The following is a 13,807-nucleotide window of genomic DNA, read 5'->3' as shown; positions in this document are numbered from 1 at the left end:
TCCCATCTTCCCCTCTTAAACAGCTTTCAAAATCCTAATAGAGAGTGCATATTTCAGTAAGATTTAATAGTTTTTTGGACAAAGCAGCAATAGAAAAACATTCATACTTAACTGAGACACCTTGTCAAGGGCAAGAAAAGACTTTTTCAAAAAGGGGCAAGAGACCTCTAGGCTAAAGTAGAAAACACAAACTTTGCCCAATCACAATGTGTAGGCTCCCATCCCTAGAATGCTAATTAGCAATAATGAGACAGAATCCCACTGAATCCATTACTCCATGTCCACTTCAGGCAGTGCTGAAGAAATCCCACTTTTCACCCAAGGTACTGGTTCTGGTACATATGGATCATAAGTCCATTTTGGGAAAACTCGTTTATAGAGATTCATGAGTACTGTGTCCTGAGATTTTAGCTTCCCATCAAAACTGCACTTCATGTGGCCATGGGTACCTAGAAAGAAAACAGCAGGTTGGTCAAATTAAGGTAGAAAACATTAAAGCAGTGGTCTTCTAACCCAATAGTCATTTAGTAGCACTGGAAAGATCTAGACAAGGTCCAAAATCCCACATTCTCTTACCTAAAGGCTCCTTGATGTGTCCCCTGCGTCCCCACTTTGTTCTCAGTTCCACTGGTTTAAACCACAGCACATCCTCTTAGAATGAAACACATGGAAGACCAAGATGAAACACTTACCCACAAAATGTAAACCCAACCTTCACCCCACAAAGGCAATCAGATCCCATCCTTCACACCTACCTCTACTGAAGAACATGTAACGTACTACTGCCATCTTAGTAAAAATTTTGAAAGGATGACCACTCAGAACAACTCTTTTGATGACCATTCTGTCTGGATCCACTGACAAGAGATAGCCTGTGGCAATAAGACTGTGCATTCCTAAGGGGCAAAAGCAGAGCAGCTATTCAGGAGTCTACAGGCCAAAGCCTTCATTTACCACTCCAGTCCATTTAAAGACATATGCAAGATCTTATAGAAACTTTAAAATAGGGATGTACTATGGTGCCCTCCTGGGTCCATGGCAAAAATCATTAAGTGATGTTCCTGCTGAACCTGTCCCCAGAATCTGTCCTAAATATAGCACTCTTAGCAGCCTCTATCTATTAGCTAAGGTTTGCAAGATAAAACCCCATTTGTCATTCCTGCCTTAGATCTACTGTGAGGCTGATATTGGGCTATTTTGAAAACCATCATTACCTTCTTCATACCATTTGCCTCCCAAACCTAAATACAGAAAACAGTGTTAAACCCATTAGGACCTGCAGGCCTACTCACATCTGTGAACTCAACTTACCATTGCTATTCTGTTTGAAAAGCAGCACAGATGCAGGAGGAAAAGTGATTGGGGCATAGACTGTCACCACCAGGGCCACATCAGCAGTCAGGAATCTCTGAAATTTATGTTTATCCGCTGACAAAATAAGAAGTAAAAAACAAAAACCAATATATTTTGAGAAACCATAGGTAATCCAGAGGCCTGTGAAAGCTGTATCATTCCAACTACTAAAACCAAGACACTTGTGTTTCTTCTCCCTACTAGTTCTCAAAATATTTTCCTGCCTCAATCCAACTTAAAGATACAACCCAATCCTGTCAGTGATTTTTCACCTGGAGGCAGAATCTTAGCAATTAGACTATATATGGAGTTTGAATGAAAAAGTTCTCCAGGTGATTCTGATGCCCAGCACCCCGACCTCATTTGAGAATCAATGCTTTATGGAGAATATCTCCACTAAATCGGTAGCTCTTAGTCTTAAGCAAGGATTGGCTAACATTTTCTATAAAGGGCCAGAAAATAGATATTGTAGGCTTTGTGGCCATACAGTCTCTGTTTCAACTACTCAACTCTCTCACTGTAGCACAAAACAGCCACAGACATTAAAAAAAAAAAGGCATGACTGTGTTCCAACAAAACTTTATTTAACAAAAATAAGCAGTGGGACAGAGTTGGCCCAAGGGCCATACTTTGCTGACCTCTAATATTGAGAGCTATGTGGAGCTCCTGTTTTTACCTTCAATGAAACCCTGCCCCACTGCTCTTTAATACTGAAGTTACAGGGAAATAAAATATTTTAAGGAAAAGATAAGTTAATCCCTCACTTAGCATGGCTGGTGAGAATAGAAATTATCCAGAGCACCCATTAATACCGCCTTCATCATCTTCCTCTGGCCATTGCTGAAAGTGTGTAGGTGATATTCAGAAGCCCCCAAGTTAGTACAAAACATCTTCCCACCCCTAATGTGTAGGAGTACAATTATTTTTGACACAAAAGTGTCCCTGGTCTCCACCCTCCAAACTCTTATGCAGTCTCAACATCTCAGAAGCCACACCCTTGGGTCAGCCCCATGATCTAGTGGTTAAGTTTGGCATGCTCCGCTTCAGCAGCCAGGGTTCACGGGTTCAGATCCTGGGTGTGGACCTACACCACTCATCAGCCATGTTGTGCTGGTGACCCACAAAGCAGAGGAAAGATTGGCACAAATGTTAGCTCAGAGCTAATTTTCCTCAAGCAGAAAAAAAAAAAAAGAGGAAGATTGGCATCAGATGTTAGCTCTGGGCGAATCTTCCTCAGCAAAGAAAAAAGCCACACGCCTCTGCTTTACCCCACTGTGGGCCACCCCTAGCCTTTGCCACACTGCATATCAGATGCCAAGGGTTACACACTTTGACACATCATTTTTTTAAAGCCACTAACTCCTCCTATTCAAAACCTACTCTGGAACAAATACTCATGGCAAAGAAGCCTCAGCACCACACAGAGTTGCATCATTGGGATGCTTCAGACAGGTTCAGACATTTTGAATAAAAACATCATTGGTTCCTAAGCCAGAGTACTGAAAATACCTCTAACCCAGAGACCTGACGTTTGAAATTGAGTATTGTGCACCCCCCACCAAAAGTCACAGCCCCACAAAAGACAATAAGATAGACAAGAACCCAGAAGCTTCCCCACTGCTTACCTGCAGTGTGCTGAGAGAATAAAGGTGAGGCTCGGAAGCGCCTGAACCCACAGTGGAAGATTAGCTCCTCTTTGGCTTTCACAGGTTCAGTGTTGCCAGGGTGCCGGCTCACCACCATGTTCAGTACTGACATCTGGAGATGAAGTAAGAAACACAGAACTTCCTATCTAAAAGTAGAACAGCTAGACCTGAAAGAAGGCCAACAAAACTAACAGATTCAGATTCACTCTAAGAACTGACAATGCCAATTTACGGTGGAGTGCAGATGATGAGACACAGTCTTCTTTTTACCTCCACCAACAACTGGCATTCAAGCTGAACACAGGCTGGTTTTCAGAGCTTTCTTATACCTTCTATACTAGCTGACCTCCTCGTGTCTACATGCAAGAGCTCAACATCTGCCACAAAGTTAGTGCCGTCAAATCACTCACTCACCACACTTCAAAACTACACTCATGCAAACCCTTTCTTCCTCAATCCTTACACTGATTAAATGCCAGAGCTCTCACATACACCTCAATCTACATGACTGCTGGCCACCAAGAGAAAAGAGACCTATCTACACCTTGGCATAAACACTCTATTTTTAGGGCTGCCAACGCTTCATTAAAATAGTTTTCTTTTTGCTTTTTTCTTGGTAAGCAAGATTAGCCCTGAGCTAACATCCATGCCAATCTTCCTCATTTTTTGTATGTTGGATGCCTCCACAGCATGGCTGATGAGTGGAGTAGGTTGTGCCTGGGATCCGAACCCGTGAACCCGGGCCACCAAAGCAGAGCGTGCAGAACCTTAACCACTTGGCCACAGGGCCGGCCCCCGCTTGGTTAAAATCTGATCTGACAAACATACTTATCTCAGAGAAGTCTCAGAACCACACAGAGATTGCATCACTGAGATGCTTCAGACAGGTTCAGACATTTTTGGGTAAAACCATCATTGACTTCTCTGTCATCCTCTGATCCCTAATTCGAAAGGCAGATTTTTCATATACCAATGAGCAAAATATCAGTCAAAAATAAACTTTTAGACTGTCAGACAAAACTGTTTCAAAAATTTCATAACTCCCTATTTCCCACAAGACACTAACTGACCTTCTGTTCATGAGGTAGTAAAGAAAATGCAATCAAGGGTGCTCCTCGTTTGAAGTATTCAACCACTGAGACAGGTACTTCAGAGACATGCAGTGTGACATACCAGCCAACCTGCGAGAAGAAGGCAGAAAACAATCACACAGGTACCCTTAAGGTCTCAACAATGATGACACATTTCTCTAAATATGTTAAAAGTCTTACACTACCCCAAAGTCAACCCTCACCCTTCAAAATTGCCTTTCACAGACGCCTCAACTACCTAGATTGGACTTTTTCAGTTAACATCTCTGATACCTCTTTGTTCCCACTATCACTCTTGTCAATGACTCAGTAGCTCCTTTAATTCAGCTATGGGCAGCACAAAACTAAATAAGGTATTCACCTGAGAGGAGTAAGGAGGGGGCACCTTGGCAAACAAAAGCAAATTATAGGGATAGACAACAGAAGGCAGATACCTCAGCTCCTTCAAGCTCTTTTTCCTCAATCTCTTTAAAGATTCGTCTCCTAGTGCTAGTAAAGTTCTGAAACTGAAAGATTCGAGCATAATCTTGAGGAAGGTTTTCCTTAGGATCCCATGGAGATGTCCGGAAGCTCTTGAGGCCTCTGTATTTCTGAAATCTAGAATATAGGAGATTTTAAAGAAAATAATAGTCAAATTTATATGGTGCTATTTACTCTTTCTTTCAAGTCACTTCTAATATGGCTAAGACTCTAGTTGAAAGAACTCTTAATACTCTCTCTCAGAATGACCTAATAGCCTAAGTCAAGACCATACTCCAAAACAGCTTCTAACAAATATTTCAGAACCAAACCTAAGCTTCTCACTGACAAAGGACAAAGTATTTACAGTGGCTCCCTGGTGCTGATCAGAGAGTGGCTCTTGACAAACAAGGTCCTTGATAAAAGCCTTACCTCTCTGATACCCAACAATAAACTCTGGCTTTAGTCACTCACCTCCAGCGCAGACATGATTACCTACATCTTCATGCTTTTATTCTTGCTGTTCTATCCAAACTCCGCAAAATCTCCAAACATTATATATTTCAATAGAGTATAAGTTCACATAGAAAGCATTTGCTAATTTAACCTTACTATTTCTCCTTCAATAAAATACTGTACTGTATTAATTAAAAAGTACTGTATTCATTAAAGTACTGTATTAGTCTGTATCACACAGTCTAAAACTTGATTATGTATTACTGTTTCTTGTATGTACATCTTACCTTTCCATACAGAATGTTAGCCTTTCAGGAGCAGGGACAATGTGTTTTTCTTCTTTTGCGTCACACTGACATAGTTCTGAGCCATGTAAGTTTTAAATAAAAATGTATTGATTGATTTTAGACTTGTTGACTAACCGAATTCTAGCAGCCACGTCACGGGGGGTATCTACTTCATCTGGAAACATCTCTTCCATTCTTTCTTGTTTATATTTCTCCAACATTTTTTCCTCAGCCTCTTCATCGACCTTTTCATCATACAGATCATCACGCACAGACTCTCCTATAGTCATAGTTTCATATTCCTCCTCTTCTTCCTTTTCACTACTCTCATCCTATAGAATAAAGGATTGCAGTTTTAGAAGAAACGCACACTTGTGTCTACCCTAAAGGCCATTAAGCTAAGAATAAAATAACTTTACCAGACACCTAGTCCAAACTATTATCAATTCTAAGGATGTCCACACCAGTCCAGTCTATAGTCCTCCGCTCTACCTATGAGCTATTGAAGAGTGCCCAATATCAATTCTAAGAGACTCAGTTATAAAATAAGTCTCATTGCCAGCAACTACAAAGTCACCCCTAAGAAACTGGCCACACATCCCCCTCAAAGTCAGAATTTCATTTTGCCTTGCATTTAGGGCTGTACACAGAAGTGGCCTAAGGGCCCATCTGCTTACCTGAGATTCCTCTTCCATAAAATCCTCTTGTTCTATATCATCATATTCATCTCCTTCCCCACCACTTTCTCCATCTTCATCCAAAATCCACTCAGCTTGGTAACTGGATGTTCCTTTGGGAACCTTCTTTACCACCTTGGAACGTTCCTTCAAGAAGTCTATAAAACCCAAATGATTTAAGTAAATTATATACCTCCATTCCCCAATTACTCTATGTGTTCTCACCTAGGCAAGACACTAGAAATTGCTGCCAACACCAGAAACTCTGGTATACACTATGACTAGAACAGACCACTTTCAAATTTAATTCAGCTGTCTCAAAACTAGCAAGATTTACACAGCTAAATAAACCTTGCAATGAACCTGAAGATGTTTAATTGTTAATCAGAAAACAAGAACACAAGCAATTTGAGAAACAGAGTGAAGCTGTGTCCAATGTTTGCTTAGTGCAAACATACACCATTTAGGGGTAAGAGATCTCCAAATATATCTTCATCCTAGTCTTCCTTATAGGGTCCTGACTATGAGCAGCTAGACAAAATCTACAATTCCAAGCCAGATGAATTACAAACAAGTTGCTAATACCAACCATTTGCCTCACTCAGCTCCTCCTCAGTGGGCCAGGTTTGCTCCCCCTCCATTGGATCTGGGATAACCTCTGTTTGCAAAGATTCTTGTTTATCAGGGTCTGCCTTCATTAGGACCTTAACGTCTTCCTCCATATCAGCTACAGCATCCATAGCACAAATCTGAAAACCAAAAGCAAGTGATGGGCAGTCAAACATTAACCAAAAACCTACCAAATCTAACACAGTAACCAGAAAGACCCAGAAATAACATAGCCCTCAAGTAGAAGACGAATGAAATAGGGCCGGCCAGCCATGGTTAAGTTCGGTGAGCTCCACTTTGGCAGCCCGGGTTCAGTTCCCAGGCATGGACGTACACCACTCATCTGTCAGTGGCCATGCTATAGTGGCAGCGTACATGGCGGGGTAAAAAAAGGGCTGGCCTAATGGCATAGCAGTTAAGTTCACGTGTCCCGCTTTGGCAGCCCAGGGTTTGCCAGACTGGATCCCGGATGCGGACCTACGCACCACTTGTCAAGCCATGCTGTGGCAGGCATTCTACATATAAAGTAGAGGAAGATGGGCACAGATGTTAGCTCAGGGCCAGTATTCCTTAGCAAAAAGAGGATTGGCAGCAGATGTTAGGTCAAGGTGAATCTTCATCAGCAAAAAGAAAAAAAACGATAAATGAAACAGAATGAAACAGAAAGCTGAACTTGTCAAAATTTTCCAAATAGTTCTATTTCCTAGCATTTGAAGTCTATAACTCTGCTTGGTTCTTGAGGCCTTTCATAATCTGGTCCCACTCCTACCAGTTTATTACGTATCTCACTCCTATCAAGCTGATTTCTTCAGAGCTCAAAGAAACCCTTTGATGCATCACTGTCTCTAAGTTCACACTGTCTCTATCTTCTATGATATTCTGTCATCACCAACTCACACGTCACATTCATCCTTCCCAAAACCTGGCTCAAGTTTGATCTCTTCTGTGAAGCTTGCTAGTCTACTTTCTCAATTTCCACAGCAGGTCTGTACCTCAACTACACTCTTTCTTTCTTTCTTTCTTTCTTTTTGTGAGGAAGATTGTCCCTCAGCTAACATCTGTGCCAGTCTTCCTCTATTTTGTATGTGGGACGCCACCAAAGCATGGCCCAATGAGCAGTGTGTAAATCTGCGCTTGGGATCTGAACCCGCAAACCCCAGGCTGCCAAAGCGGAGCGTGTGAACTTGACCAGTACACTACTGGGCCAGCTCCAACACATTTTCTTATTCTTTATTCCAAGGGTGTTTGCTGTTTTTTTCAGATCTAATTAAGTTGTCTGAGGAAAGAGACTGCATCTTGTGTATCTTCTATAAACTCAGAGCCAATTGCTGTGCAAGGGACCTACAAAGTGCTGGATAAATATATGACAGGTCAACATATTTGTAGACTACTGCCTTATTTCAAATTAGCAGTCACCTCCAGGGACTACTAGTAGTCTAGTGTGCAGACTACCTTCTCCCGAAGTTAGTTCCCATCCGGTGCCAGCTTACACACTTATCTACAATTCAGTCTTCAAGAACATCAATCTCACCTCCATCGCCATGCCTGGGTCCTTCCGGGATTTGATCACTCTGGGATGTAAAGGGAAAGGGTCCATAGGGGCATCTATCTGTTTCATCTGGAAATCACCATGTCCAATGATATGCAGCAAGCTATTTACATTCAGAGTCTGCCCACGAACATAGCCTGAGATTTTCAAGGTGCCCACCAAGTTATTCTCTTCGCCAGGCACAAAGTCTGCAGCATGAGCAAGCAGGTAGGCCCGCCGATCTCGAAAGGCAAGATGCCGTTGCTTTTGGTTAGCCAACTGCCTGAGCAGCATCCCTGCCTCCTGGTGAGTGTCTAACAAGAGGAATTTGTCATCAGGAAAGCGCTTCTCCACTACTTTACTTAACTTCTTTCTGGCATCTATTTGTTTCTTCGGTGGGAGGCCAGAAACCCCCTGGACAGCTAGTGCTGTAAGTAAAAGAGAAAGGACTTCTTGAATTGTTGCTTCATTATATGGAAATGCCCCCTGCAGTTCACAACCAAGCTAACAGTTCAGTTGTGAGCCCAGAGATCACTGGAAAAAACAAAACTCAGCTACCCTCAAGAAATTTCACAGTAAAACCAAACTTCATATTCTTTTTCCTGTGGGCAAAGGTCAGCCGAGAAATAAAAAAGCATCTCAATATCTAATTTGTAAATAACAGACCAAGCTGAGGCCTACATGTACAATCCACTACCAGCTGAATACAACCCACCAGTTGTATTCCTGCATCAATGTCAAACAGTGCCCCACAAACTATAGGTGCACAATAAGTGCTAATTCACTTCCTTCCCTGGCCTCCAATACTCCCAACTCACTTACTATAGGTGGGAAGGCCCTGAGCAAAAAGGCAGGAAAGGCAGTAATCCCCGGTGCTGTCCCAGCCTTCTAGTGGATCAAGGAGGAAGAGGATGGTATCGGCTACTTTAGCCATGTCTAAGACAGTATGCAGATCCCCTGGAGAGAGAAGACAAAGTCAGTAGGAAGAGGTGGTTGACACCAGCACATTATTCTCAAAAAATATTACTACTCAAAATGTAATGATAGAAAATATTGTGGTATACTCCAACCTGGCCTTGCAGATGTGAAAAACCACCGATGTTTCAAGCGGGGGCATAACAGCATAAAGCCATGGCTGCTTCCCCATTCATTCAGGTGTACTGTTCCAGTGTCCCTATCCTGAAGCAGCCGAAAGGCCTCTGTCAGGGAAATCCTGTTGTGCAGGGGCACCACCAGTACCTGATGAGGAGAGCCATCCTTGCTGCCCAGCTGTCTCTTCTCTGCCAGAACCTGGGGGTACGGATTAGAGAACATCTCAATGTTTCAGTACTTCGTCCTCAGTACTGCACTTCCAACGGTGCGGTTGCCCCTCGCAGCCAGCAACTCTCTTGTAAAAGGTGACGTTCATGTCACGGGGGTGGCAGGCGCTCGGACCAAAGCACTGAATGCCCTAGTCTGAGTCTAGACCTGCACGCCTGACGTGCGCTCTAGGATTAGTCTCCATTCCCGGCCCCTTCCCTGGCCCACATTTCCTAGTTCCTAGAACGGTTGTGAAGCCACACCATCCCCCAATCCCCGCTTCACTCACCGCCTCCTTCTTCTGCTTTCGGAGCTGGCTGGCGCGATGCCTCTGGTCTACTCTGCTGAGCTCTTTTTTCACTTTCTTGCTTAGGGTTTTCAGCGCTAGACGGCCTGAGGGCAGATCAGAGAGGGCTCTTGTGCTGGGCATCAGAGGAAGGTCAAGAAAGAGGACCCCAGTCCGCCCACCTTAGAGAGAGCTTTAGCGCGGGGTGCAGGCCGGAGGTAGGAGCTCAGTCTGGGCATGAGGAAAAGCAGTTAATATCGACTCAACACCCCTCCTTCCTTCAACCCTCTCTTCTCACCCTTGCCATCCCGCTGCGCGGATCCCCGACCCCGATGCCGCCCGCCTTTATGAGGTTTATTCTGCTGCTTCAGCGGGCCGGAGCGGTGGGCCGCCATGCCGCCGTTCGCGTGTACCGAGACAGCACTACTTCCGGGCCAGATCGAGCGCTTCCGGTCCCCCATGGGGGCGGGCCCACCCTGGGGAGGGGCGGGGCTCCCGCGTCCTCTCGCGAGTGTCTTTAAAATCTACCTCTGAGGGCTCGTCGCCGCGACACCGTAAAACTGGGGTGTAAACTTTTCCCACGCGGCAGTGCGTGGTGGGGGGCTTCAAAAAGCCCGGTGTAGACTCGAGGTTCAGGTTCTCGCTCGCAGAGGGCTATTTTGCTCCCCTGCATTTTCACTTTCTGCCCTATCAAATTGCATCACTTAGGAAGATGTAGAATGGAAGATTCTCCATTCGTGTGGAAGAGGGCTAAGCCCCTCCTCTCACCTAGATTTGTGCACGCAGGCCTCCGTTTGCAGCAGCAGGTGTTCTCTATCAGTTTGAGCACCCTTTTCTGTCCGTCAATGCCCCCGTGAGGCTGCCGAAGTCTACAAGGCGAATCGTGTGGAGAGCTCTCCTCTCCCCTTCCCGGGCTCCGTACGAGTTCCCGCTGGTCCCGTGCGCGCCCCAACGTCCCACGGAGCAATAGGGGCCAGACGGGACGAGGCGACCCCTAGAGGGGCAGGGAGGCTGGCCGCGACACTCGTGCCCTCAGGGCAGCAGAACCTCTTCCCACAAGCTTTGCAACTGAGGACGGCCGGCTGGCAGGGGACTTAGAGGGACGATGGAGTTGGGGCCTTTCTCAGCCCGGGGACTAACGCTGGCTTCCCCGTGGCCAGACTCGAGGTGCAGGGGGCCCCGGCCCTTCCCGTCGGGAAAGCGAGCGGGTGGAAATCAGGGGGCGCCTAGCTGGATTGAGCCCAGGTCCGGCGCCAGCGACTTTCTCCTCAGCCGTGGGGTGCGGGGCGCTCCCAGCCGCCCGCGCCCGGCGCCCAGCGGTGCTACTGCTGGCGCTCACAATGCGAGTTCGCGCCCTCGGGGCGGGAGCAGGCGCGTTGCCATGACAGCAGCCCGCGTGGCGCGCGCCCCGGGGTCCCGACGACCCCCCGGGAGCGCGCTGCCTCCCCCTCACCCCGACCCCCCCTCCCCGTGACTGAGCGCACCCCCCCGCTCCCGGCAGTGGGAAGGGGCCGGGCCAGCTGCCTGACGTCTGTGCTGGGCTCGGAAAATGGCTGCGGAGCCGAGCACCGGGCAGTGGCTGCGGCGGCGGCGGCGGCGGGCGGGGAGCGCCGCGGGCGGGGGCTCCGCCTTGCGCGCGGGGCGCTGAGCCGAGAGGCGCGGAGGCGGCTAGGGCGCGCTGGGGGCTTGGGGCCGCTCGGCGCCGCCTCCCCGCCACCCGCCGCACCATGGGCAGCGCAGAGGACGCAGTCAAAGAGAAACTGCTCTGGAACGTGAAAAAGGAGGTAAAGTCCGGGCAAGGACCCCTAGGGGCTCGGGTCCCGGCCTGCGCGGCCCCGGGGGGGCAGAAAGCTCCGCGTCCACCCCCGGGCGCGGGCGGGGGCTCTCGTGGGCCCCGGGCGGGGTCCTGGACTGGCTGCGGCCCCCGCCCTCCCTTGGATCTGGGGACAGCCAGCTCCCCTCGGCCCGGGGGGCTCGGCCCGCGCTCCAGGGATTGTGTGCTCCGCGATCCCGCAGCTCCCCGCCCTGCAACGGCAGCAGCGCTGGGAGACCGAGGTCGGGGGAGGGGTGGCGGCGATTTCTAGAGAACCGGGGCTGCCGGTTCATTGTCGGCGCCGCCTGGGGAGGGGGCGGAGCCCTCGCTAGCCCCCTGCGGTGCTAAACGGGTGTTTTGGGGGCTTGGCTCTCAATTACCCTACACCCCGTCTCCGGTATCCCTCTGGGAACTGAGTCCCGGCTGCAGGAGGCTTCGCTGCACACCTCGCTGCTTCTCCCTCCACGCCCACTTCCCTACCCAGAGACCAGGGGTTTACTTGAGAACGGCTTTTAAGACTCAGATTTTTGCCCCCTTTTGAGGGAGGCCCCCTATGTAAGAAAAAGAAGAGTCCTTCTCTCTACTTATGTCCTTTACCTTGACCCTGCCCTAAAGCCCATTTCTATTTCATTGGAGGGGGTACCCATATGAATGACTCACCCCCATATGAGAGCTGGAGAGCTCAAACTGGAAGAGTGAATTAGAATAGATTAGGCCTGTGGAGCCACGAACTGCTCCCGCCTACCTTTGTGGCTGTCATCTGCCAGATGTGTAAACTCCTTGAGGGCAGGAAACACATCTGTTTTGTCCAGTGCCTGGCACACAGTAGGCACTCAATGACTGGTAAATAAATCCGCTGATCTTGGAGACTGAAAGTCTTGTGGGAATGCATAAACTTTGGAATAGTCTGGACCTTGCTCTGTGTGACCTTGAATAAGTTACTTAACCTCTCTGAGTCTTGATTTCTTCATCTCTAAAATGGGAATAACGATATCTACCTAATATATAAAAGTTTACCGTGTGGATTCCTTTACCCCTTCCTAGAGTTTCAGGATTGGAGAAGACTCCAGGTTCTCATAAAATCCTAGAAGGCTCTAGATGGTTCTCCTGCATTAACTGTGACCTGGCTGCTGTGCCCTAACGTTTGTTCCCTTCCCTCTTGTTGGCAAAGAACTGGCTGAAGCCGTCACCTTTCCTGCTGTGTGAGAAGCTTCCTTGTGCCTTTGCCGTGAAGCAGCCAAAAAAGTTTTTTAGGCCAGGATTATGTTAAATCAGCATTTAAACTCCAACCCTGGTCTCCCCAAGGAAAAGAGAAATCTCACATCTCAATGATTATCCGCAGGAAACAAGCAGTTCAGTGACAGAGACGTATATGAACAGTATAAATACGAACAAAAAAGTAGCCATACCCAAACAGTGGACAGATGTGCTAGGATTCTTGGTGTGATCCAGATTTGGGGTTGGTCAAGGATAATAGGAAAGATTTTTGAGAAGACAGTGATTCTTTTTTCACTACTTAGAAGGCTGTCTGTACTATGCTAAGGATGATTCCTAAACAAATATGAGAAGCGTCCAGAATATGCCCCAGCTGTGTATGCTACCTAACAAAGGTTGACCTGCTCTGAATTCTTTCTTCCCTTCCCCCTTCAGCACTTGATTTAGAGAGAAACATCCTTTCCTCTCCTACACGTAGTAACAGTGGGGATAATTGTAGGTAAGGCTGGCCTTTTATGAAGGACCTCTTGTATGAGTCTAGAGGCCTCGGTAGGTTCTAACGCCCAAATCTGCCCCCCTAGCCTGCTTCAGATGCCTGCAGGTCTTTGAGCTGTGACTATGCTCTGTTTAATGCAAACACCGCTTGGGAAGTAATCTAGGAAGCTTTTAACAGTTTAGAGTGCAGGATTAATCTGATCCCCTTTTACCTAACCACTAACCGTGAGCACTTTCCAGCAGGCAGGAGCCTTCTGGTCCTTCCTTCCTCCTCCACAGACTTTAGAAACTTTTCCCTCCTCCAAACTACAGTCCTAGGTGAGAGCCTTGGGAGCAAGGGCAGCATCAGGACACTGCGTGCCTTGTCCAAAGAATGGCAAAGACGAGCTCTGCCCAGAGCTTACTTTATCTGTAAGATTTTACACTGGGATTGAGGTAATCCATCCCTCTAATCTCCAGTATTAGTATCTGTCTCTTGGCAGGTTCCCCCAGGACATCAAAAGTGCTTGTCTTAAGTGTTGGGAGCAACTAGAACCTCACACACTGCTGATGGGAGTATAAATTGGTACAACCACTTTGGAGAGCAATTTGGC

The 13,807-nt window shown here is 47.2% G+C and overlaps 2 protein-coding genes and 2 non-coding genes across 8 annotated transcripts in view; 1 reads left to right on the top strand and 3 right to left on the bottom strand.

Moving 5' to 3' along the window:
- Positions 1–40: 40 nt before the first annotated feature.
- On the bottom strand, positions 41–10,103 carry TSR1 (TSR1 ribosome maturation factor). The gene is made up of 15 exons (XM_046675321.1): positions 9,990–10,103; positions 9,695–9,798; positions 9,177–9,396; positions 8,929–9,063; positions 8,110–8,534; positions 6,559–6,718; positions 5,970–6,127; positions 5,428–5,624; positions 4,525–4,687; positions 4,070–4,180; positions 2,979–3,111; positions 1,312–1,428; positions 756–896; positions 577–651; positions 41–449 (listed from the first exon to the last, which is right to left on the bottom strand). Exons 1-15 carry the CDS (start codon positions 10,084–10,086, stop codon positions 271–273), a joined length of 2,415 nt encoding a protein of 804 aa, XP_046531277.1. The 5' UTR covers positions 10,087–10,103; the 3' UTR covers positions 41–270.
- On the bottom strand, positions 2,751–2,844 carry LOC124248001 (small nucleolar RNA SNORD91 family). The gene has a single exon (XR_006890889.1). It is a non-coding gene; the product is annotated as a small nucleolar RNA SNORD91 family (small nucleolar RNA).
- Positions 3,831–3,926, bottom strand: LOC124248000 (small nucleolar RNA SNORD91 family). The gene has a single exon (XR_006890888.1). It is a non-coding gene; the product is annotated as a small nucleolar RNA SNORD91 family (small nucleolar RNA).
- A 460-nt stretch (positions 10,104–10,563) lies between the features above and the next one.
- The window catches only part of SGSM2 (small G protein signaling modulator 2), a 35,320-nt gene continuing 32,076 nt past the window's right edge, over positions 10,564–13,807 (top strand). Inside the window, exon 1 of one of the 5 annotated variants that reach the window (XR_006890638.1) lies at positions 10,564–11,475. Coding sequence is in view for 4 of the 5 variants with exons in the window: in XM_046675799.1 (XP_046531755.1) it covers positions 11,419–11,475 (57 nt within the window). In the remaining variant the exon portion in view is untranslated. The remainder of the gene's footprint in view (positions 11,476–13,807) is intronic. The other 4 variants (XM_046675799.1, XM_046675798.1, XM_046675797.1 and 1 more) reach the window with 4 other exon arrangements.

The sequence above is a fragment of the Equus quagga genome, chromosome 11 (genome assembly GCF_021613505.1).
Source record: "Equus quagga isolate Etosha38 chromosome 11, UCLA_HA_Equagga_1.0, whole genome shotgun sequence".
In the NCBI taxonomy this organism is placed as follows: Eukaryota; Metazoa; Chordata; class Mammalia; order Perissodactyla; family Equidae; genus Equus; species Equus quagga.
The sequence above is the reverse complement of the archived record's forward strand: the minus strand, read 5'-3'. Positions and strand labels throughout refer to the sequence as shown.

Excerpts from the sequence above, each read along its gene's own strand:
- TSR1 (XM_046675321.1), bottom strand. The coding sequence starts at position 10,086 with ATGGCGGCCCACCGCTCCGGCCCGCTGAAGCAGCAGAATAAACCTCAT. Across the intron at positions 9,397-9,694 it reads GAAAGCAGAAGAAGGAGGCG|GTTCTGGCAGAGAAGAGACA; the intron begins GTGAGTGAAGCG and ends CCGTACCCCCAG. Across the intron at positions 450-576 it reads ACACATCAAGGAGCCTTTAG|GTACCCATGGCCACATGAAG; the intron begins GTAAGAGAATGT and ends TTTTCTTTCTAG.